The 25,338-nt window shown below is 41.2% G+C and overlaps 1 protein-coding gene across 4 annotated transcripts in view; it reads right to left on the reverse strand.

Moving 5' to 3' along the window:
* Positions 1-375: 375 nt before the first annotated feature.
* Positions 376-25,338, reverse strand: part of FAM114A1 (family with sequence similarity 114 member A1) — a 75,992-nt gene continuing 51,029 nt past the window's right edge. For all 4 annotated transcript variants that reach the window (XM_086705232.1, XM_086705229.1, XM_086705231.1 and 1 more), the window contains exons 8-14: positions 22,015-22,138; positions 15,781-15,872; positions 13,926-14,087; positions 12,598-12,737; positions 9,144-9,216; positions 4,742-4,795; positions 376-2,916 (exon numbers count right to left, since the gene is read on the reverse strand). In XM_086705232.1, the coding sequence (XP_086561358.1) occupies positions 2,815-2,916; positions 4,742-4,795; positions 9,144-9,216; positions 12,598-12,737; positions 13,926-14,087; positions 15,781-15,872; positions 22,015-22,138 (747 nt within the window). In that variant the 3' untranslated portion in view covers positions 376-2,814. The remainder of the gene's footprint in view (positions 2,917-4,741; positions 4,796-9,143; positions 9,217-12,597; positions 12,738-13,925; positions 14,088-15,780; positions 15,873-22,014; positions 22,139-25,338) is intronic.

The raw sequence follows: 25,338 nt of genomic DNA on the forward strand, positions 1-25,338 counted from the left end.
CTTCTACAAAGCACAGGAAATGCTCTCATTTCTGGGTTCAGACTTCTACATTTAGCAGCTTCCTTTAACCCACCCCAGGCTGGTGCTTCTTCATCCCCTCTGAGCTCTGCTGCTGAGGTCCATGGTTCCTTAGTTGGTGTTGGTGAGGCTGCTGCATACCCCAGCTGACTCCTGCCACCGCCTCAGCTTGTCACACTACGCATTTAATCATGAGTGTGATGTGCAGCCCAGTGTGAGACCCAGAGAAAAGACAGAATTCTGTCCTCAGTGGGATAGAATATTCAAGCTTACGCCTCCGCTTTAAGATTTGGGACTCAATTTTTACCCTTTAGAGCTGTATGTATCAATACCCCAAAGCAATTTTTCTTGGATGCGTTTTGCTTTGAATTGGAAATACACTTTTGATGTTTTTTATTTAATAAGGCACAGGCATAGGACTACATTCATTATTTAGACTGGAACTTAGTTTGCACTTGATGTAAGAAAAAAAACTGGCACACTTGTTCAGGGTAATTGCAAAGAGTGAAACAAACCCAATTTATGTAAAGGATTATTGAAGGAATACAAAACTTCCAAAGTAAGCCTGCTAAATCATTCATTCAGTAACTGATTGACATTTGCCCAGATTTGGATCCTGTGCTTTGCTAGGTTTTAAAGCAAAGCGAAGAAGCAATTATTTAAAAGTGATGATGAAAAACAGTATTGAAAGAGAGCAATCCTGGAGGGTGGATATATTTTAAGTGATTATTCTCTGTTAAATAATGTAATTCACAGACCATTGAGCTAGGCCCCAGGAATCATCTGTCAACCTATGTTTCTACCTGGCAACCTTTGATATTTTATCATTAAAAGGTATGTAAATGCAATGTAAACAACGTCAACCACTTTTTAAAGAACAATTATTTCTTTTATTCTTTTACGGATTTCTATTTCATTTTGTGATTAAAAATTTTTCTATAAACTATATGGGTGAAGTTGGGCTTAAAGCCTGTTTCTGGGTATCTAGTTCCTTTGAAACTACTTGTTTCTATTACATTTCCAGTTAACATCTATAAATCCATCTGATGCTAAAAATCTGTTGTGGAGAAATCGTAAATCTAAGTCCTCTCCTCTGCTCTGTACACAATACCTACAAAATTTATGAAGAGGTAATTGCATTTTTGGCAGTTAGTTTTTCTCTAGACTTAATATCAGAAACATTTCAGGCAATCAAAAAACAATAGAAAAAAAAGCATCTTTAATTGATTCCTCAGAGAGTTCTTTTCCAGATTGTAAATAATTATTCTTATGTTTTCTATTTGGTTGTTTCAGGAGATACACAAAATGAAATGTAGGACACAAGTAAAATGCTAATAAGACATAGGATAATATTAAAATATTCCTACTTTGCCTGTATGGAACATAGGCAGTCTACTCTATCAGGGGAGGGAAAGCATATGTGAACAAAGGATTTTCACCCCTATAAAAGTACAAGTTTCATTTGCCTTAGAGAGAACCAGGGAGCAAGACATCTTGTGACAATGCCCGTCGGGATGCTGATGGGGCTCGGATGAACCCCCACCAGAATGAGTGTATGGAGCTCAGGAGAAGTGTTCACAGACAATGCCTCTCCTGGCCACCGGGTCTTCAGTGAAATCTGTCATGGATCAATCTACCAGTTAGTCAAGCCACACATCAGTATTTTCTGCCCTTTAGAAGCAATGATGGTATTTACCACTGGGAAGTGTGATGTGTGTATTTATACAATAGCTTGACTCGGAGTTAAAGATGCAGTCTGGGGGTGTGTTGTGTTCAAATCCCTTTAATTTTCTATTCGGATATTTCCAGGCTTTGTAATTATGCTATCATGTACTTATGGTCACAAAAAGTCTAGTTTAAACTGAATACTCTTTAGTACCCCCCTTTCATATATATTTTCACGCCATATATAAAGTTTGGGATCAAAAAGTCCAAGGAGTATGGAAAAATACAAGAATACATCGAAGAGCAGAACATTAAAAAAAAACAAAAACACTAGTTTTGCCTTGCTCATCAAACCTCTTAAGGTTTGGAAAATTTATTAGTATTTTTAAGCATTTTAAGAATTATTATTAATCCTCTTTTAGAGCATCTGTCTAGGGGCACCTGGCTGGCTCAGTTGATGGAGCTTGCAACTTGATCTCAGGGTTGTGAGTTTGAGTCCCGCATTGGGCATAAAGATTACTTAGAGTACCTAACTACTCTTTTCCTGGGTTCAGATCATGTTCTTCTATTGTGAGCACGCAGTAGGAGTTCAATGAAAGCTTGTTTTCAGAATGAATTACTATAAAGAGATATTTATGTTTCTCTTTTACTATAATAGGTAATATCTGTAAGTAGTGTTATCTTTGCCATATTTATGTAACAAAACTAAGTTCAGTATAAGATTTGATTTAAAGTAATACCATAAGAATGGGACATTTAAAGGTGGGAATTTAAAGGATTAAATAAAAAGTATAGGATCTACCCATGAATTTCTAAATATAGCATGCTTGACCAGGAAAATGGAAATGAATATTGGTGAGTGAACTTCAAATTAAAGGAAATTATCAATATAAAGCCTTGTAAACTTAAATTAACATAAAGGAAATACACTTATTTGTAAAAACAACCATATACATTAAGAGAAATGATATTCTCTCTCAACTTGCGTTCTCCATACTGTCCGTGCAAAATTGCTTGTAGAGTCCTCAAAGGGGCGTCTGTGGCCAGATGTGCAGAGAACATCCCCTTCACTGATATATAACAAAGCAATGTGGCCTGCCTTTTCTTTCACTAGATGGGAGTCTGGCCAGGTCACGGCTGTGCTTTTGAACAACTGGTCTGGATGTGTGAGACCTGCAGCACAGGCAGCAGCAGCTGGAAGGCATCCTGGATGTATGTCGTGCTATTGCAGCCCTGGGAGAAGGGAGAAATGTGGCTCAAGGGTTGTTTGCAGAGTTCAACCTGGACAATCCTTCCAGTTTGATAATGGTCCCTCCTTGCAAACCTCACAATATTTTAAAATATTTTTCCTTTAATGTTGGTGCTTAAGGCAATGGTAAACACAGTCCTTTGGATGAAATGCGTTCAGCTCTTAATTATCTATACTAATAGAAGAATTCACTTCACATGAGGCAAGTCATTTCCATGGACTTTGAGGCTACATCGATATGTGTATATTCATGACCAAATATATCCAGTCTTCCCTATTCCTCTCCCAGACCAACCCCACTGTCCTGAAATAACACAAAAGCACAGTATGAAGGAAGCTCTAGTTTGCCCTAACCTAGAGATGAATAAACAGGAATGGGCTACATAAAGCGAACTGGAGATAGTACTGTGTAATCATTCATGGCAAATCCTTGAATGCATATGGGTACCTTCTACTTGGTTTGGATATTTGATGTTGCCATTCATGCTCTGTGGTATTGTTTTTTTTTTTTTTAAGAAATTTTTTAACTTTATTTTTTATTTTTTTAAATTTACATCCAAATTAGTTAGCATATAGTGAAGCAACGCTCTGTGGTATTCTTGCATACCACGGTCGGTTGAGAGGCTATGTAATGTTTCAGGTCACTAAAACATAAGAAAACTCCCACCGGGGAAATAAATAAACACTTGACTTCATATTCTTCATGACTGACATAGTAAATTAATCTGCCGATGCCTTCTGGGTGGCCAGGGGAGACATTTTCTTGTTCCATATTCTGCATCTGACTGCCTGGCCTTCCTCTTAGCTGTGTCCTCCAGAACCTGCCCCTATAGCTCCTTGTCCCTTCTGGTTGACTTCATCCCACTGCGTGGCTGTGTCCTAAATGGTAACACTTGATGTCACCACTTTGTTACTTTTGTACCTTGGTAGTTTTCCCTAACAGTGAGGCACAATTTCTACAGACATTATAAATATATAGGTAGCCTTCCCTGACTTGTATTTGGTAATTTCCAAACGCTGCAATTGACAGCCACTTCAGACAACAAAAAACTGTATATGCATTTGCCCGTGTTCAAACTGGTTAATACCCGTGGCTTCAGCTGGGTGCCCTGGGGCTATAGATGTGCCAGGTCCTTATAGCTGGGCCCCTGATGGAAGGTTTTCCTCCACCAGCCACAGGTAGGACACCGTGACTATGACTCGGGAATGTGGCCTCCGGGGCCTCTTCTCTCTTCCGTCACTGGCTTCTGGTAAAACCACAGCAGTATCGGGACAGCTTCGTATCAGTGTTACAAAGTCCTGGTGAGCCGACAGGCCAGGGAGTGAGTGATCTCTGAGGACAGTGCCTCTGGTCACTGAACAGACAGAGGCTAAACAGTCAACTTGTCAATATTGTTAGTCTGAAGCTTAGACCCGGCTAAACCAAAGGTGATCGTGAATGGAGACAAGGGCTCATTTTTACAAAAATCACCATTGAGCAAGAATCCCTCATTGCAGCCAATAATCACAGTGTTAAATCTGGTGTCAAACTTGGCAGCAGAAATGTGCTTCTGCTGGAGGAAACAGCAACAGAAATAACGTGCAAGCTTAGCGTTTCTCTTTATAATCAGGAATTCTTGAAAATTAGGTATTGTTGCTTCACCCAAGGGTTTACAGCTGGTTGAGCTACACAAATGTGCTCAAAAGCGACTGTTGATGATAAGATTTAGAACTGGAATAACACTTGCTGCCTGGGAAAAAGACAAACAAAACAAGTAGCTCTAACATTTGCTTTGATTCAGAAGCACTTTCTCTCTGGGGGCCACTTACCTCTAGCAATACACTATTGATCATGGGGTTAAGAACCTCAGCCTTCTTGTTGCTCTGTGGAATCAAAAGGATGAAATTGACAGATTAGGTGCTCATAGTATAAAGCTTGCCACATAAAATGTCATATGATGGCTTTGTAGAGGGATCTCTTAAAGAGGAAGAGGAGAAGTGGAATGTTTATTATAGACCAGACTTCACATTAGGTGCTGCTTCTATCTAATCTCATTTAATTTCGACAGAAATCCTGGTAGGTAGGTAGGTAGGTAGGTACCATGATAACCTAAAATAAGGATGAGAAAATAGGAATCAGGAAAGTTGAGTAACTTGTTTAAGGTCACATAACTAGAAATTTAAGCTCAGACATTTTTTAACTATTGAAAGTTTGTAGCACGTCTGGGATTATGGGGAGGTGAGTGAGGCTGAGTTGCCCAAGTATAGGGTTGGATCTTGTCTCTACTTAAAATGTTGATATTTGGTTCATCATGATCTTTTTGCATTCATTTTGATTAAAAATTTTTTTATATTTATTTATTTTTGAGAGAGATAGAGAGACAGCATGAGCATGGGAGGGTCAGAGAGAGAGAGAGAAACACAGAATCCAAAGCAGGCTCCAGGCTGAGCAGTCAGCACAGAGCCCGATGCAGGGCTCAAACTCACAAACTGCAAGATCATGACCCGAGCCGAAGTCGGATGCTTAACCGACTGAGCCACCCAGGCGCCCCGCTTTTTTAAATTTTACATGAAAATATGCATCTAGATGACTGAAGTTGTTTCCTTGTCTTTTTGGGGAGGCATGGGGGCAAGGTAAGCTCTCACATTTGTGGGTGAGTTAAGCACCTTACTAGTCTACCCTAGAGCCGACCCTGGTCTAGACTTATTTTCTTTCTTTTAAGTGCAAACATGGGTCTTTGGTTACAAAGTGCGTCTTCCAGATTAGTAGAAAATTAACACATTCTTAAGTACAACTTACAGACAGATCTGGAGATTCCATTTTGCAAAACATGAATATATGTAAAGCACACAAAATACAGAGCCTGATATTAAGTAGGTGTTCAAAAAATGAGAGCTAGTATTAGTTAGTATCATTATTTCCACTATTGGTCTATCAATCAACAGTCTTCTCTATCTAACTGTTCACTTTACTCTTAGACAATAAATAACTAAAGGGACTGGAAAGACAGAGGGCAATCTTAATAGGCTGGTTTTCCTTACTGTATCCAGATGACTTTATGGTAAACAAAAATATATAAATGAGATAGATCTTTCCAGAGCAGCCCACTCTCATTGACACTACTTTACTGAGGGCAAAGTAATGTCTTACTGGGGAGACCATAATGGAGTCTTGGGGAAAAACTCTTTAAAACCCCAGTCATTTTAGTAACTAACCAGAAAATCCATTATGGTATTTGCTTTCATGTTTATTTGATTATCAATAAACCTCTAAAATATAATCAAAACGAGGGCAATAAAATGACATTGGCTTTCAGAATCAATGAGATGTGCAAGCAATTTAAATGGAGTCTGGAGAGCAATACGCACTCATTAACTTCAAGTTATGAATAACGGCTGTTTTAGAAAACAGAAACTTGATATAAATGATTCATCTTAGCACAAGATCAGGGGTAGTGTTGGGATGGGACGGCATTTCAGTAAACTCAGCTTTAGCTTTTTCCTTCTCCAAAGTGGTAACGTGTGTCTTCTTGATTTTGTGCATGCAAACATTTGTACACATGTGCATATTTGTAAGTGTGTACATATGTATACGTTCAAGTACATGCCCAATAACTAGAGCCTTGCTGCTCAAAATGTACACTGTGAATCAGGAACATTGTTCTCATCTGAGAGTTTATTAGATATGCAGAAACTCAGTCCTCATCCCCGGTCTACTGACTCAGAACCTGCATTTTAAAAAGTTCTCTAGGTGATCTGCCTTCCCATTAAGATTTGAGAAGCACTGTACTGGAAGATGGCATGTCAAGAGAAATGGGAAGCAATGCTGTGAATATTACCAACTAACGTAAACAAGTGAATGTTTAACGTGAATCATATACAATATACAACACACACACACACACACACACACACACACACACACACACACATGCACAGACAGATATATCCTCATCAGTAGGCAGCCATAGAAAAACAGTTGGCCATCTGTCTCACCCCTTTGGGCCTCAGTTTCCCACCTAGTGAACTGGGGAAAGAGTGAGAAGCTTTGGGAAGCTGAGTCGCCAAGGCCATGTCATCCTGATTAGGACCTCACACCTCCCTGTGAATCTGGCAGTTACACCAAAGTCCCTGGGTGTCTGTCACTCAGACAACACCGAGCACACACGTGCATTTCATCAAGCCTATTCTATCAATGAACTTCTGTCTCCCTCTTCACTCTGTCTACATACAGAAGCTCTTATTGTAGAAGCCCCCAAATTATACAAGTATAAGGGTTGATGTTTTACAAAATAAGAGAAACAAACCAGATTCCTCGACAACAGAATGGATAGGTGGTATGTAGTTCATCCCTGATTAATCGAGTCGCTTACAGAAGTGTGGGAAACACACATTTCCTGACAGTCAGGTCCGCAATCATTTCCACTTCTTTTGAGAACTGACCTTGGCCTCGGTGGGTAGCAGGGTGGGGGAAAGTACACCCCAGCAGCCAGGTAGGTCTGCATGATATGATCCTGTCCCCAGTCACTACGGGTGATACCAAGCGGACATGTGACCCACACTGATGAGCCTTTCAGTAGTCTCACCCAGGAACTCAGAATCTGAATGGAGAGACATGGGGTCTGGGAAATGCTACAACTGAGTCACATTAATGGCAATGTTTTGGAGAGAGAGGGAATACATATTCTGGTGCTGGATCCCCACAGCTGCTCACATTCCTCTACTGCCTTTAATAAAGTCCCTTTTCTGTCTAGATTACGTACAGCTTGTTTCTGTCACTTCCTGTTATAGATTGAATTATGTACTCCCAGAAAGATATATTGAAATCCCAACCTCCAAGACATCAGAATGTGACCTTACTTGGAGATAGGGTCATTGCAGATGTAATAAGTTAAGATGAGGTCCCACTGGTCATACCCTAATCAAATATGAATGGTGTCCTTATGAGGAGAGAGAAATCTGGACACAGAAATAACAAAGAGAGGATGATGTGAAGGCAGAGAAAGAGATTATAGTTACACTGCCATGAGCCAAAGAATGCCTGGGGCTATAGCGGCTGGAAAAGGCAAGGAAGGATTCTCCTCTAGAGGCTTCTTGAGAGGGCATGTCCCTGCTGGCACCTTGGTTTTAGACTTCCGGTCTCCAGAACTGTGAGACAATAAATTTCTCTTGTTTAAGCCCCCCCTTTGCATGGTACCCATTATGGCAACCCTGGGAAACTAACACATTTGCAACCAAAAAACACCCTAACAAAAAAAAGGAAATAAAATTTGCTGTTTCTCATGGCAAGAATCATCTGCCCTTGAATCCAGGGCCTTAAAAGAAAAAGTAGAAAGATTAAAGTGGAGGAGGGGATGCCTGGGTGGCTCAGAGGTTAAGCATCCAACGTCAGCTCAGGTCATGATCTCACAGTTCATGGGTTCCTGAGTTGGAGCTCTGTCTGCATCAGGCTCTGTGCTGACAGCTCAGCACCTGGAGGCTGCTTCAGATTCTGTCTCCCTCTGTCTCTGCCCCTCCCCTGCTCAGTTCTGTTTCTCTCCCTCTCAAAAATAAATAAACATTAAAAAACGTTTTTTTTTAAAAGGGGAAAAATTTTTTTAAAAAAGAGAAAGGTTAAAAAGGAATATTTTCCACTTGTCTTCCCAATCCCACTAAGGTAGGGTTATATAATGTGACTGGCTTCTGAAGAAAATAACCAGAAGCCACACCTCCAAACGCCAAACCTTTCAAACTTGTTACCTTGAGAATAGAAACACTTATGCCAACAGGTAGAATTTTTTTCTTTTGGTTAAAGTTGAAGAGTAATAATAAGGAAACCTCTCACAGTGGGTGGGGGTGGCATAAACAACAGGTTCTGAGGGCAATAGTGAATGTGAGTATTCAAAATTATTTTCTTAGGATAGATAGATAGAATTATATATCACAAGTGTTAAGCAATGAAAGGAACCTTTATTTGACTTCTTTTTAAACAAATAGAGGAAATGAGGCTCAGAGATGTTTCAAGACCCACTTAATACCTTGTAAGTCAGAGATGGCAGCATCAGGATAGAACCCAGTCAGATGAGAGCCCTAAGTTACCTGTTCTAACAAGTGCTCCTGGCCTGGTTTTAGTAAACATCATGGTGCGGCTTCTGTTTTACGGAGCCAACAAAGAAGGCACTGCACTTCTCACAGCTCCTCATAGGCTCATCTCCCAAAACAGGTGAAAAAAAAATCACTATGATAAACTTACCCCAACAGTGGTTAAAGAATTCGTAAACTTCTTTGATAAGGAGGCCACTTCTTTACACATTGCAGTAGTTAATCTGAAAGAAAATAGGAGGTTTGGGGGGATTTTCCATAAGATAAAATAATTTAAAAATCAAGAAAATTACTGATACTGATACCATCTTCATTGAAAAGAACACACACAAGTTTGAAGATGCTCTGCGGAAATGTTTCCCTCAGTAATCTTTCATGGTTCACAATCATAGTTGAATCTAATCCTGGTTTTTCTCTGCATGCATAATTAATGAATAATCACCCTATCTCTTTCTTCCTCCCTCCCTTCCTCTGTCTCTCCTTTTCCTTCTTCCTCCCTCCCTTCTTCCCAGTGGGCTTCACAGCTCAGTGCAGAGCCCAGCTCAAAGCTTTAACTCACAGCCCTGAGCTCATGACCTGAGCTGAAATCAAGAGTTGGATACTTAACCAACCGAGCCACCCAGGCACCCTCACCCTACCTCATTTTAGAATCAAAAGCATATGCAGGAAAATTTGAGGCTTGAGCTCCATAGGTTTAGGGGTATAAGCTTCTTGCCAAGTGGCTTTTCTCTAGCTTTTTGGTCATTTTGAAATAATAATGAGCATTCATTAAGTGTTTTTATATGCATAATCATATTTAATCCTCATAGTGATCTTAAAGATTACATTAATATCCCCATTTTATAGATGGTGAAACTGGTGCTTAAGAAGGTTAAGTAACTTTTTTTTTTGAAGTAGGCTCCACACCCAACTTGGGTCTTGAACTCATGACCTGGAGATCAACAGTTGCATGCTCTACTGACTGAGCCAGCCAGGTGCCCCAAGGAGATTAAGTAACTTGCTTAGGACATGCAGTAATAAGTGATAGAGCTGGAATTCAAATTCAGATGTCTCTTAATTTCTTGATTAAGTTTTTATTACGTACCTCATAATAAAGATCCTATAAAATCTGTTTTTGTTTATTTATTAAAAAATTTTAATGTTTTTATTTATTTTTGAGAGAGAGAGAGAGAGACAGTGCATGAGCAGGGAGGGGCAGAGAGAGAGGGAGACACAGAATCCGAAGCAGGCTCCAGGCTCTGAGCTGTCAGCACAGAGCCCGACGTGGGGCTCAAACTCACAAGCTGTGAGATCATGACTTGAGCCGTAGTCAGACGCTTGACTGACTGAGCCACCCAGGCGTCCCTATAAAATCTGTTTTTAAAGACTTCTATCAAAACCCCAAGTTTATTCTAGCCATTTGACTACTAGGACTTTACCTCAGGAAAATAATGCTAGACGGGCACAAATATTTAACAAAGCAACATTTGTCATAACATCACAGATGATGACAAAAACCAAAAACAATCCAATTAACCTAACAATGTGAATATTATCTATTTCCTTCTATAACTAGTATATACGACTCTTATGAATAGTGGTTAAAATTCTATTAGAAAAATAGTAACTCCAAGTTAAGACTCTTACATGTTAAGATCTAGTGAAGTCAGGAGCAGAGAGCTTTGTTTTGATAAACAGGGGTTCTGTGTAAGCTATGTATTTAGGTTTGTCGGGCTATATCTATCTGTCTACCATTCCATCCATCCATGCAAAACTTATCTGCAGAAAGGGTCAGGAGAAAGGTCCGGGGATAGCCCAGAGCCATTTTGTCTATGGCCTTGGGCAGGTGGGTGGAAAGGCACTTATTATACAGACACATGTGAGGCCTTACGACCTTTCGCTTGGTGCAGCTTGGTAAGGTTGGTATAATCTGGACTGGAAATCAGAGATGCTAAGAATAAGGTCCTGCTATACATACTTAGGGACTTGTGAACACTCTCCCTTTACAAACAAACACCACAAATATAAAATACCACTTCGACGTCTTCCTCAATATTTTAAACGTTTCCTATTTTTCCCTTTCCTCTTCCTTCTATAGACTGAGGTAACTACATATTCTTCCTAAACCTATTACGTGCAGGATTGTGTGGTTCTTAGATCACCTTTCATTTTCACATGCTTAGATAGGAAAATCTAGACTAGATGACACCTCCTTACAAGTGAGGAAAAATGCTACCAGTAGTACAAAGATGCTAATGTCGACTTTTTGGAAAGTTCTCTGTCTAAACATTTGCTCCCCACCTACAATGCCAAATACAGTAATAAGCAAAGACTAGTTAGCTAGCAAAGTGAATGAGTGTATTGAGATGTGTGTGTTGTGTACCTGTGTATTTTTAGGAGGCTCTTATTTCGGCTCCTGTGTCTGTGTAGTAATGAGAAGGTGTTGGATCTGTGCTAATTTTCCACACTACGGCATACAGACATGCGGGTAAAAGCTGATGGCTTGTTTTTCAGCTCCATACCAACTATTTTCATGTGCATACGGTTACATTTTATTCCACTAGATAAACTAATAATAATAGCTACTATTTGTTGGAAGACTGTAACATATGATAGCACATATGCACACACATGCAATCCACAGGAAACTGGCTTGCATCAACAACCATCACTGCCAGAATTCAGAATATGCAGAGCTGGTATAAGTCGCTAGGAACCATGGGGATGCGTTTGAATATCTTTGGGAAGCTAGCTGAGAAGCCGCATCAAGGTGTCCTTTCTCTATTCTTATGGTACGTTAAAAATGCAATTATCCTCAAAGGTCTGTACTTTTAAGACTTTGATCTATTAATTGGGGCGCCTGGGTGGCGCAGTCGGTTAAGCGCCCGACTTCGGCCAGGTCACGATCTCGCGGTCCGTGAGTTCGAGCCCCGAGTCGGGCTCTGGGCTGATGGCTCAGAGCCTGGAACCGGTTTCCGATTCTGTGTCTCCTTCTCTCTCTGCCCCTCCCCCGTTCATGCTCTGTCTCTCTCTGTCCCAAAAATAAATAAAAAACGTTGAAAAAAAAATTAAAAAAAAAAAAAGACTTTGATCTATTAAAATAAACACTTATCCTTGAATGATTTAGTGTTTCTTTCCTTAAATCTCTTCATAAATAATCCCTAGAATGTCTACTTAATTGTTCTTATTCTTATTAACATGATTCAGCAAAGAATCTTGTGATTCTTAAGAGAGTCTATTTTTTTTTTTTTAATTTTTTTTTTCAACGTTTATTTATTTTTGGGAGAGAGAGAGACAGAGCATGAACGGGCGAGGGGCAGAGAGAGAGGGAGACACAGAATCGGAAACAGGCTCCAGGCTCTGAGCCATCAGCCCAGAGCCCGACGCGGGGCTTGAACTCACGGACCGCGAGATCATGACCTGGCTGAAGTCGGACGCTTAACCGACTGCGCCACCCAGGTGCCCCAAGAGAGTCTATTTTTAAAGATGACCACGGAACAATAGAATTAGTTGCCTTATAATTTAAATCTTTAGTAGCCTAGGGTGTGTGTATGCCTCTACGGGTGTGTATCTGAATGGCACATACATGTAAAATTGGAAAAATAAGAATTAAAAGTAACATTTACTTTATCAGAACTCTTGCTTGGTCCTGAGCTGGTTTTTCCTCTTCCTGCCCATGAAGAACTAACTCTGCTACTTTGTGCAGCTGCTCAATGCAACGTGCTGTTACTTCTGCCAGACTTTCGATGGACAGCATGTATACTTCCTGAAACAGATAAATGCAAGTAAGAAAATTATTCATGGAGCAGAAGCTTTGTTGAAAATCCTATAATGTGGGGGGCCCGGCTGGCTCAGTTGGTAGAGCATGCAATTCTTGACCTCTGAGTCATGAGTTCAAGCCCCACAATGGGGGGTAGAGTTTAATTAAAACAACAACAACAACCCTATAATGAAAAAAAAATTTATATATATAAAATATATATAAATTTTTTCCATATATATATATATATATATATATATATATATATATATATATATATATATATAAAATTCTTGGGGAAAAATGGCCTGACAAGTTTATATATACATATAAACTTGTGTGTGTGTGTGTGTGTGTGTGTGTGTGTGTGTGTGTGTATATATATATATATATATACACACACATACACATACATATATAAACTTGTAAAAAATATATATATATATATATTTCTTGGGGAAAAAATGGCCTGACAAGTTTACCCAAAGGTGAATGGGTGTATCGGAGACTTTTCTAAGTAGAAAGGCTGCCATAACATGGAGGTGTTGCCGGGTCCCCGGTGTCACGGCAACACTCACATCTGTGTCCCTAGTTCTCAGAGCAGTTCTGGGCACACAACAGGCAGCTGCTCAAAAATGCTTGTGGAAGAATGGCTGAATAAGTCAACCTCACTGGACATTTTTCTTTATAGTGGTCAAATTTAAAATCTACTTTCTCTAAAATGAAAATTCAATGTAAAAGCGAAGTTATTGCAAACTCATTTTTGAACACAGGTTATAAATTATGCTCACATAAATTTATTAAACTATAGAATAGAAACCATGGCTATGAAGTTTTTTTCTGGAAAAAGCTTCAATTACCTCATTAGTTTATGGGGCATAAAGACCTTTTATAGTTACAAATTTGCATATAAGATGGAGTTTTATCCTAACGATAAATCAACTATGTTCTTAAAGATCTTCTTTCCTTTAAATTATCATTGTAAAGCTCTGGCGAAAAACTACAATATCTATGCTAAGTCACGAATTGTCTTGGCATCGAGAAATTTTAGTGTTTATCCCATTAATACTCATATTTCTATAATGTGAAACAGGATACAAATGAAAATGAAGTGCTTTCTCCTCACTTGAAATTCGGCTACTAGTGAAATAAAGGTAATATCACTGCTCTTTAGGTAATCTCAAATACATTTACCTCAACTGTCTTAGTTCTTCTCTCTTCCTTTTTGTCTTCTTCGGGATTTTCTGGTTTCTCTTCCTTTTCTTCCTTTCTGGTGTTCTCCTCTGCCTCTTCTGCCATATCTACTGATACGGTAGCTTGATCTTTTCCCACCCAGTCATGAGCCTTCTTCATGGCCTGCAAAGGCCCCCCAACCAAAGCAATTCGTTTATTATGCAAATTGGGAGACGAAGAAATTCCAATCCCCAGACTACAGTAGAGTTGCCCTAAACCTTCAAGGGTGATTCTCTGTACATTCAAAAAGTGATGAGGCAATTCCTTAGTCCCCTTAAAAGCACCTTGTTGGTGCTTTCTGGTGAATATAAAGTAAGAAAAGGGGGCAGGATAGAAAGTATGGCGAGAACACTGCAGGACCTTTTTAAAACACACTGTGAAAGGATACACGGGTAAGAATAAAAAGGACAGTCACCTTGAAAGACCGATAGTATATTTTTCACTTTTCATGACCAACTATAAAAGAATAACAGTACTTTTTTATATATAGGTTAGAGACTTAGCCAGGGTCATTGCTAAAGCAAATTTCCTCATTTGATAGGGCTCATGAAACCCTTAATGTTTCATGAACCTAGTAATGTATCATGCAGTGAAGGTGAAGGATGGATCTGTTCTCTCTTCCCTCGTCATGGAGACATTAGACCTCAAGGGGGGAGGAGAGGAGCTGTGGGAAAGACCTGGAGCTGCTCCATGACTAGTTTAATCTCACATGAGTGCAGTCTGAGAAACCTGTAAGCCTAAAAAATTATGGCTAAATTGAACAAGCAGAACAACCCCTCTTCCCCATCTGTCATTCCCTGAATTTAGAAAGGGCAGACTCACCGAGTTTTTACATTACGGTTTAAAGCTGTTTGCTTAAGTGAAAGTTGTATCTGAGCTTATGTTAAACTTACTTCTCATCTTAAAGCTTAGCTGACTATGTCCACAAGCCAGTGGGACCTTGGAGACACCACACACACACACACACACACACACACACACACACACACACACAGCAGTGGCAGGTGCTGCACAGAGATAAATGAGTCAATTTCCCACTGTGTTCAAGTCACTGACCTGCCAGAATCGGTGACCTCTATCTGAGATAAAGAAATTACTCATGTCTCCCCCTCACTGCCTCATCCTGCCCTTTCCTCACCCACCTTGATTAAGTGAGGGCCTACATCAACTACTGCTTGCTAAAGAGAAGGGAAAAAAAGAGAATGGGAAAAATAACACAGTTTTAAGTACTTAATACGCAGTGTCTTCATTAACAAACTCCACGGCAAGTCCTTACACTAAGTTGCAAAACATGCTGTGGTACAATTAGAAGAACCCAGACTGAAAAAGCTGGATGGTTCTTAGACTCCACGCGGCACCAGCATTCTGTGCGGGAGGGGGCGTGTGGCTGACCCGGCTGAGGGGATTCTGTCTGCATGATTCTGGCACATCACTGCAGCGTGGGAGGGGAGACGGACTTTGAAAAACCCCTTGGTGATTCTGTACCCTTTTCCCCTCCCCTATGCTGAAGATACCCACTGCTCTGATTTACAATTCTATTTTGAGGAGAAGTGACTTGTTCAAGGTCACAGGGTCATTACTGGTGAAGTTGCAACTAAAAGGCAGGTCTCCTGACACAGTCTAGCATGTTCTCTCCCATCACATTTCATTATGTTGCCTCCTGGAATCTTAATTAGTGACCTCATACTCTCCTTCCCCCATCACCATGTGCCATTTGGGGTTTGGGGTTTTTCCATTTCAGGTGGATCTCTTGAACTTTACAACCGGTAACTTTAAAAACAACAACAATAAAAACTGAGACTTAGACAGTGCTGACCTTATTGAGTTTGTCAGGCGTGGCTGCAACATGTAATTCAAAGAGAAGCTCTGTAAGCATGCTAGCAAATTCTTCTCCCTTTTCTTCTAAGGCTGGAAATAGAAAATGACAGAAGTAAGAAACGTGATTTATTTTTCCTCCTTCAGAATGTGGCAGCTCCCCGAACCTTACAGCCCGCAGTCAAAGTGAAAGTGAGGGCTGCAGCAGCCTGCTCCCCGGCTGCCAGAGGGCAGCTTATGAGCTGCTCGCTCCCAAGCACCACGATGCTCGGGCAGTGCCACGTGAGGGCTGCCCCAGCCTCGTTGCTCAAAGCTGTAGCTGGGGTGCCCCCAGGCTGACCTGAAGGCAGCGTGAGGGCAGGAAGGGACCTATCTGTCTTGTTGACAGCTATAGGTGATCGGTAGCTATTTGTTGAAAGAATGACTGAATGAACAAACGAATGGTGGAAGAGACCTGGGACAACACTGTATTTATGACCTTGAGTATTGTTATGCTTAGCACTGCAACTCTAATAATACCCAGGGCACCCTTTTCTGTCCACAGAGTCATAGTGCTGAGCAAGCAGAACTAGTCTCGTGGGTCATACACTACCTGATGTAACTACACTGTATCTCTTGGGAAATTTCCCAAGGTTTCCGAGGACACCTGTTGGTCCTATACTACTTCTTAACGGTATATCTTCCCTCCAGAATGGGAGCTACCTAAGGACAGACATGGTATATGTTTTTGCTCATTCCTGAATCCAGAGCATCCAACACAGTGGCCGGGGACATAATAGGTACTAAACTGAGTATTTATTAAATAAACAGTTTGGTGGTAAACTATACCATATAGAATAATATATAGATCACATATATACCATCAAATAAAAATAAATTAATGTCATTGAGGGTCAATAAAAAAGATTAAAAAAATTTTTTTAATGTTTATTTATTTTTGAGAGAGACAGAGAAAGATTGTGAGCAGGGGTGGGGCAGAGAGAGAGGGAAACACAGAATCCGAAGCAGGCTCCAGGCTCTGAGCTGCCAGCACAGAGCCCGACACGGGGCTCGAGCTTACGAACCGCAAGGTCATGACCTGAGCCAAAGTCAGATGCTTAACCCACTGAGCCACCCAGGTGTCCCAATAAAAACGATTTTTTACAAGTTATAATCTTACTTCTTTTTCTCATTTATATGTATGAATTGAAACCATATTTGAATTTTCTAAGTGCCAAAGAATTGATTCTACAATGGGTTTACCACCAGTTTGGGGGAGAATAAAAGCATCATTAATCGGCCTGATTACATGATCTCAAAACCCTCTGAGTAGAAAATCCTGTGGTTTGTGTCAGTGGGGAAAGGCATTACCTTCAGGGATAACTAAGCCATGTGAGAAAAACTGTATCTAATACTTGTGTGCATGTGCCCTTTGCTGTTTTATAGACAAAATGGCTAATTAGCAGCTCGTGAAGACAGCCGGAGTAACTTGTATGTCTTTATTTATTTATTTATTTATTTATTTATTTATTTATTTTTATTTATTTTTTTTTTTAATTTTTTTTTAACGTTTATTTATTTCTGAGACACAGAGAGACAGAGCATGAACAGGGGAGGGGCAGAGAGAGAGGGAGACACAGAATCTGAAACAGGCTCCAGGCTCTGAGCTGTCAGCACAGAGCCTGACGCGGGGCTCGAACTCCCGGACCGCGAGATCGTGACCTGGCTGAAGTCGGACGCTTAACCGACTGCGCCACCCAGGCGCCCCTGTATGTCTTTATTTAAAACATTTGGCTTGATCAGTTTATCATCACCCGAGTTCATATATTCTCAGGGGAGAGACAGATTCATGAACAAAATAGAGAGGTAAAACATATGTGTCAGGTGGAAAGTTTTATGAAGTATAAACCAAGGAAGAGGAATGGGGGTGGCTGGCGGTCGGGAAGTGAGAGGGCAACTGAGAAGGTGCCATTTGAGTAATGACAGAGGAGGAGATGGTGAGCAACATCAGATGGGGCACGGGAAGAGATCTCCAGGCAGAGACACCACCAACACAAAGTCCAAGAAGGAGGGGCGCCTGGGTGGCGCAGTCGGTTAAGCGTCCGACTTCAGCCAGGTCACGATCTCGCGGTCCGGGAGTTCGAGCCCCGCGTCAGGCTCTGGGCTGATGGCTCAGAGCCTGGAGCCTGCTTCCGATTCTATGTCTCCCTCTCTCTCTGCCCCTCCCCCCGTTCATGCTCTGTCTCTCTCTGTCCCCAAAATAAATAAACGTTGAAAAAAAAAATTAAAAAAAAAAAAAAAAGTCCAAGAAGGAGTGTGCCCGGCTTGCGCAGGGACAGCAAGGAGGCCAGGGTGGCTGCAGCAGGGACAGGGAGGTGTGTACCTTGGCGGTAGAGAGAGAGAGAGAGAGAGAGAGAGATGGCTGTCTTTGTTCAGGATGAAGCTGACACAAGCATCGTTCTAACCCGAAGAGGTAAGCGCACTAATTGAGAAGGCTTTTACAGCACCAAATCTTGCCCTGAGAGGGGTATTAAGAAGGCTTCCTGGAGGAGGTGATTACCTGAACCTAGTCTTCAACCTAATGCCTTCTCATTAACTACTTGCAAGAAAGGAGAGATGAAGGGCTAGGGAGACAGAGACAAAGCTGAGATTCTCTCTCTCTGCTGGGCAGGAGTCTTGATCTCACCCTCCCTAAGTAGGCAAAGTAAGAGGGGCAGGCACACATCTGTGCAGCATCAGCAAGGGCTCATTGCCAAACTGCCTGGTTCTTCTCACTTCTTGTTCTGTGTGAGGCAATGATGCAGGGAAGTTAGAGCCCTGGACTTAGTTGTGGAAGGCATGGGTTCTACCCCAGCTCCTGCATTTAGAGAATATATGGCCTGGGGCTAGTCATGGGTCTTCTTGGCTTCCATACCCTCCTCTAAATTTAGATAAAAAAAACCCATCCATCTCTGCTGTAGCACTGTTGTAAAGATCAAATAATGTAACAAACGTGAAAGTATTTGTAAACACTAAAATATTATCAACTATGTTGTTATGTGCTACAAAGATAGAAACATAGGGAGATTGGGGTGTTTGGGTGGCTTAGTCGGTTGAATATCCAACCTCGATTTTGGCTCGGGTCATGATTCCATGGTTCATGGGATCAAGCCCTGCATTGGGCTCTGTGCAGACAGCACAGTGCCTGCTTGGGATTCTCTTTCTCCCTCTCTCTCTGCCCCTCCCCTGCTCTCTCTCTCTCAAAATAAATAAATACACATTAAAAAAAAACATAGGGAGATTAAAAATATTTGGGAATCATCAATGCTAAATTAGGATGCAAATACTTTGTGTAGCTCCACTTTTTTTTTTTTTTTTTAAAGCAGGCTCCACACCTAGCATGGAGCCCAGTGCGGGGCTTAAACTCACGACACTGAGATTAAGACCTGACTGAGATCAAGAGTCAAATGCTTAACTGACTGAGCCACCCAGGTACCCCTCTCCAGCTTTTAAATGTGCATTTGTTCTATACAACAGAAAAAGATACCAATAACTTTTAGCAGATATCTTAGGGGAAAAAAAGCCACAGAGAAAAATGGAAGTAGAGAAAAACAGAAGTAGATAAAAACTGATGATCAATACTGTTGCAACAAAGAATATCTATTACTACAACTCTTGGTTCGTACATGTGGTCAAGATCTTCACTGAAGCGATAAAAATAGAAAATGGCCTTTTAGAACCTCTTCACGACAGCGGTAAACCAAATTAGAGACCTATAGTAGTGTGATAAAATTACACACTGCTGGAAAGACAATCATGCAAATCATTAGCTAATATTATCAAAGGCAGAGGAGCCTGATGTTGAGTTTAGCCGAAAACGACAATTTGTTATATTTTCCAAGACTTGCAAATAAATTATTTACATGTTAAGGGGTCTTTAGGAATGTAAATGCTTACAAGAAAAAAAAAAATGGATGCGAATGCTCTGGTTTCTCTCAGAGTGTTCCTGGCTCGTCCGCTCACCCCCACTGATGAGATAACTCTTTACAGCTTTTAGATAATCTGTCCACCTCTATGGAGTTGTCATGCTCCATCATAACTGGATTGATTTAATGGCAACCCCGCTACTCTTTTCTCCCAGTTTTTCTTTACGTGTTTTACATTTATCTATTAAATTAATTAAAATTAATAGTGTTTTGATAATCTGGAGATGCCCTTTGGGAAAATGGATGTATTATGGGCAGTAATAGAGTTCTGTCACTTAAGGAGAGAAAGTCTACCATTTCTTAAGCATGCTGTCCAGGACTTCAATTTTTGTTTTTTGTTTTTGTCATATGAAAAAAGCCCAATTTACTAAAGCTCTGTATTGACTGAAACACATCATATATGGTAGCATTAACAGTATTAACAGTATTGAACCAAGGTTCCTCTCTAAGAAATTACCCTAGTTGGGGATGCAGGGCTGCTTTAAGTTGCACTGGCAACAGTACTGACATTAGGGGAAATCTGGGATCTTCTTTATGTCGTTCTCAATGACTCCCCCATTAGGATCAAGGTCTACCTTAGGCATCATGAAACCAAAGAGAAATAATCTGGATCTTTCTGGTGATTGTTACTCTGGAAAACAGGCATCCCTATTGGTTCATCTTGGGCCCATAATACCATGTGCGTGAACTTTGACAGCTAGTGTCTTAGTTTCTCATTATTAAAACAAAGACAAGGCTGTCATTCTTTGTGACTTTTGTAGAAACACACAAATCTCAAAAACATTCTTCTCCAATAGTCTCTTTGATATTGACTTCTTTCTATTGTCCTGTATAACTGAGTCTTTTTTTTTTTTTTCAACGTTTATTTATTTTTGGGACAGAGAGAGACAGAGCATGAACGGGGGAGGGGCAGAGAGAGAGGGAGACACAGAATCGGAAACAGGCTCCAGGCTCCGAGCCATCAGCCCAGAGCCTGACGCGGGGCTCGAACTCACGGACCGCGAGATAGTGACTTGGCTGAAGTCGGACGCCCAACCGACTGCGCCACCCAGGCGCCCCTATAACTGAGTCTTCTATTTTGATGCAATGAGCATAAACCTCATTAAACTGAAGGCACATAAGGTCTCTATGAAGGACTAAAGTGGGAGATGGTATTTAACTAAGTTTGCAAATGCCTAGAATAATCTGGTCCTGAGCAACGAGGCTGAAGCGCTTGGCTCTCGTGCTTGAGCCTTGATTAAAGGTACGTAACACACCTGGGCACAGAACACTTCCGGCTCTTTGATGGGTATGAAGGCACATGATCGCTATGCTGTGTGGGTAATAACAAATACAATCATAAATAAAAGCTACAATTGATTGTACCTTTACTATTGTCCCGGCATTGTTTTAGCACTTTAAATAACAATACCAGCTAATGTTTTTGAGCAGTTCTGTGTGCCAGGCTCTGTAATAAATATTTTTACATATATTCTCTAACTTGAGCCTCACAACAGCCCTTGGGAATCTGTATAATTGTCTCCATTTAGCAGGTGAAGATAACGAGTTTCAGAAAGGTTACCTAACTTGTTCAAGGCCATGCAGCCAGTAAATGGTGGAAATGTTTCAAATGGGACCTTGAGAGAGTCCCAGGAGAAGTCAGCCTGTGTGGTCATGGTTGTCTGTTAGCATAACCTGAACAACTGTGGTTGCAGTGCTAGGTGATGACCTCAGTAAGAAATTACTCTCAGGCGAGCCTGGGTGGCTCAGCTGGTTAAGTGTCCGACTCTTGATTTCAGCTCAAGTAATGATAGGGTTGTGAGATTGAGCCCCACGTTGGGTTCTATGCTCATCTCTCCTTCTCTCTCTCTGCCCCTCCAAAATAAATAAATTCTTAAAAAATAAAAAAAGAAAGAAAAGAAAAATACAAGAAGAAATCCATGAAAAGCCCTGCCCACTGCATGCAGATACGAAATTAGATATCAGAGCATAAACTCCAGTCATCAGGGCCCTGCTCAGGGCACTGCGTTCTTGGTCCATGTGACCATTCGAGTTTACTGTGTGCCGTGATGTGTCAGGAACTGTGCTGCCCACCAGAGAAATGAAGATGCGTCAGTCAGGAGTTCCCGCCCTACAGATCAATGCGACCAGCTCCTGTAACAAGAGCAGATGTACAGAGTGTTCTGGAAGCGAGGAGGAGGGGCACTTGCATTAAATCATCCCCTGTTCAAAGGGCTGGGTTTATTAACAGCCGTTTCTGAAGGATCATACCAACACTTTGTTTTGCTGTTTAACCGGTTATTTTCTTTTACCTTGTTCTTCTTGATTCTCTTCATTCTCCAATTCTTTGGCTGCAAAGATGTCTTTAATGGAAATTAGGTCGTTTTTTAAGAGTTCCAGCTTCTCTCCATCAAGCGATGTTAAAAATGACTGAACCTGAAAACAGAAATAGGTCAGTGTAACTGTCATCTTTTCACATTTACACAGGGCCGTCCCCAGTTCTCCCAGGACTCAGGCGATTGGTGGTGTGTGTGGGGGGGGCGGCGGGGGGTAATGCCAGGTTGAACGCTGGATTTACTGCCTATGAACCTTGCAACTTTGGGTGAGTTACATAAGCTCCCTGGGCCTCAGCTTTTACAACTTTAAAGGGAGAGCCACACTTCATTGTGATCCTTTGTGACGTAAATGAAATAGTGACCGTGAAGTACGAGACACGGGTGCAAAAGGCAGACGCTAAGTAAATTGTGGTGGCAGCTCTTGTAGCCAAGTGGTTAAAAACACACATGTTGTCAACTCTGAATTCAAAGATGAGCCCCGTGGGGCGTCTGGGTGGCTCAGTCAGTTAATCGACTGACTCCTGATCTCGGCTCAGGTCATGATCTCAAGGTCATGGGATTGAGCCCCACATCGGGCTCTGTGCTCTGTGCTGAGCATGGAGGCTGCTTAAGATTCTCTTTCTCCCTCTGTCCCTTCCCTGCTTGCTATCTCTCACTCTTAAAAAAAAAAAAAAAACAACAAATATGAGTCCCTCACTTATGAATTGTGTGACCTGGGATAATTTATTTAACCTTTCTATGTCTTTCCTTCCTTATCTGTAAAATGGGTTCTAATAGCATCTCCCTTGTAAGGTTGTTTTGAGGGTTAAATGAGATAATGTATTTAAAAGTACTTACAGTGACAGTCAAGAAATTACATATATTTCATGTAGGTTAACATAAAAGAATATTAACATATGTATGTATAATACATATACATATAAACAAACACATAAAGAAATGTTTTACATATACAGATATACATACATTATTACTTGCTAGATGTGGGTTATACACCAGGGCTACAAAAACACATGAGACACATTTTTCTTCTCAGAGATCTTGCAGTCTATTGGAGGAAAGCCCAGGCTAACCGCTAACGGCCATGACAGATGTGAATGGAGGGGCAGTGGGGCACCAGGGAGGCGACTTCAGTCCCACTTGGGGAGACAAGAGGGTGGGCAGGGAGACTTCACAGAGGATGATGCTTGAGCTGACAACTTCCCTGTTCACTGTCTTCAGAGACCCTCTTTTGAAACTGACCGCGGTAAACATTTAAAAATTATTTGCACACATGGCCAGCCATCCTCTGTGAATCTGAAGACTGATTTGAACTTTCAAAATGGCCATAGTGCATGGAAAAACCATACAAAAAATGACATAAGACTGTAAAGTAGTAAAGTTTTCATTCTGCAGGTCAAACACTTGCTCTGGAGCCAGAACCAGCAGAGGAGCCGCAATGCCCCCTGGAATATGTTTTCGTATTCATTATGGTTGTAGATTCACACATCAGGGTAAGCGAGAGGGTTAGAGAGGGCATCAGGGATGCCAGGAAAACATTTTCTTAGAAGTTGTCATGTATATCAGGAGGACAGAATGCAATGGGAAGGAGCTCCGGAAGGAAGCATGGCAGGAAGGCATCCACACAAACCCATCAGTCATGGAGTTCAGCAGGTGGAGGCAAACGCACCCTGCATGATGGCTGCCCCCACGTCCTTTGGCTCTGACCTTTTAAGAGCTTCTTTTCAGCTCAGATATTCATGATTAGGTCTCAGGGTCCAAGATAGGCCCACATCAGATTCCTACAATTCAGATGTATTTTTAAACAGCAGTTTTCAAAGAGTAAAATAAAAAAGGTAATTATTGAATAAATGTGCTTGAGCACAACACTTAGTGAAAATGTGGGGCATTATGGTTTCCTCATGTCTTCTGGAGGGGAGCCATCCTCTGGGAGGGAATGCACTGGGGTTGTATGCCTTGGGCATCCTTTGGAAAGGATTCTTTTTAACAAAGGAATCTATTGTCAGCATCTTTCTACTACAGTATCTCTTTTGCTTCCTCCTAGTTCATTCCATTATGCCAAGGTGATGAGCGTTGAATCTTTATTTCAATCCAATAATAAATAATCATGCACTCCTCAATAAATATTCATAGAATGCTGACTATATGCTTGGCATTCTGCTAAGTGTTGATGGGAACACAAGGGTAGACAGTCTGCCTTGTAAATCTTTTCCCTGAGAGGGAGTATAGAGTGCCATTTTGAAGATTCTTGCTTACTGTTCTTGTGAGCTATTGTGTATAATAGCAATTAAAATGATTAGTTTTTTTCATAAGGTTTATAGTATACCACATTGTCATGCCTGTTGCCATCCTAGAGTCAATCTAGTAGAGTAGTAATGATAATAATTCCTTATATTTCCATATAATGTGTCTATGTTTTAGCCAATAGCAAGGTCAGCAGAGGTGATGTGTATCATTTTCAGGTCAAGGCTCTTAAAAAATGGGAGTGTACCCTCTACACCTTTCTGTCCTTGTGCTGGTGGGATAAAGACAACAAAGAGGGCCTAGAAGATGGTGAAATCCAATGCTCTAGACTCAGACACAGGGGAGTCCACAGGGCCAAAGGGATGTGCCCACCCAGAGCCCACACTCCTTCTTCCAAACCACTCTCTAGGTACTAAAGTTGCTAAAGTTTCCCTCCCTCAGCCTGTATGGATCTCTACTCAGGATGTGCTCCTTATGGCAGGACCATCCACTGGAGGGTGCACCCCTAGGTCTAAGAGGTGGCTGTTAGCAGTGGCGTGGATGGAACTTGAACTAGGGTATCCTCACATGTACATATAAAGCCCTTGAAGTGAAAGATAGCTGGAAATAAAGACAGGAGAGCAGGCAGGAGGGTAGTACGGAAATGTGAGGAGTGTGAGAAGTCTGAATGGGAACCAGGCCTTCAAAGTCATTATAAAAGTGTATTTGTTAGGGTAGGATGACAGAATATATATATATTTTTAACAGTTTGTTTCAAAACTCCTTTAACTTCCAAGAATTTGGTGTGTAGAGGAGGTCTAGTTAAATTTGAATGATGAATACTTTCTTAGTGTAAGTGTGTGTCTCAAATATTGCAGAGGACATATTTACGTTAAAAAAGTATTCATTGTTGGGGCGCCTGGGTGGCTCAGTCAGTTAAGCGTCTGACTTCAGCTCAGGTCATGATCTCACCATTTGTGAGTTCGAGCTCTGCATCAGGCTCTGTGCTGACAGCTCAGAGCCTGGAGACCTCTTCGGCTTCTGTGTCTCCCTCTCTCTCTATCCCTCCCCTGCTCA

Source organism: Puma concolor, chromosome B1, assembly GCF_028749965.1.
Source record: "Puma concolor isolate L17-30 chromosome B1, mPumCon1.1.hap2, whole genome shotgun sequence".
Taxonomy (NCBI): domain Eukaryota; kingdom Metazoa; phylum Chordata; class Mammalia; order Carnivora; family Felidae; genus Puma; species Puma concolor.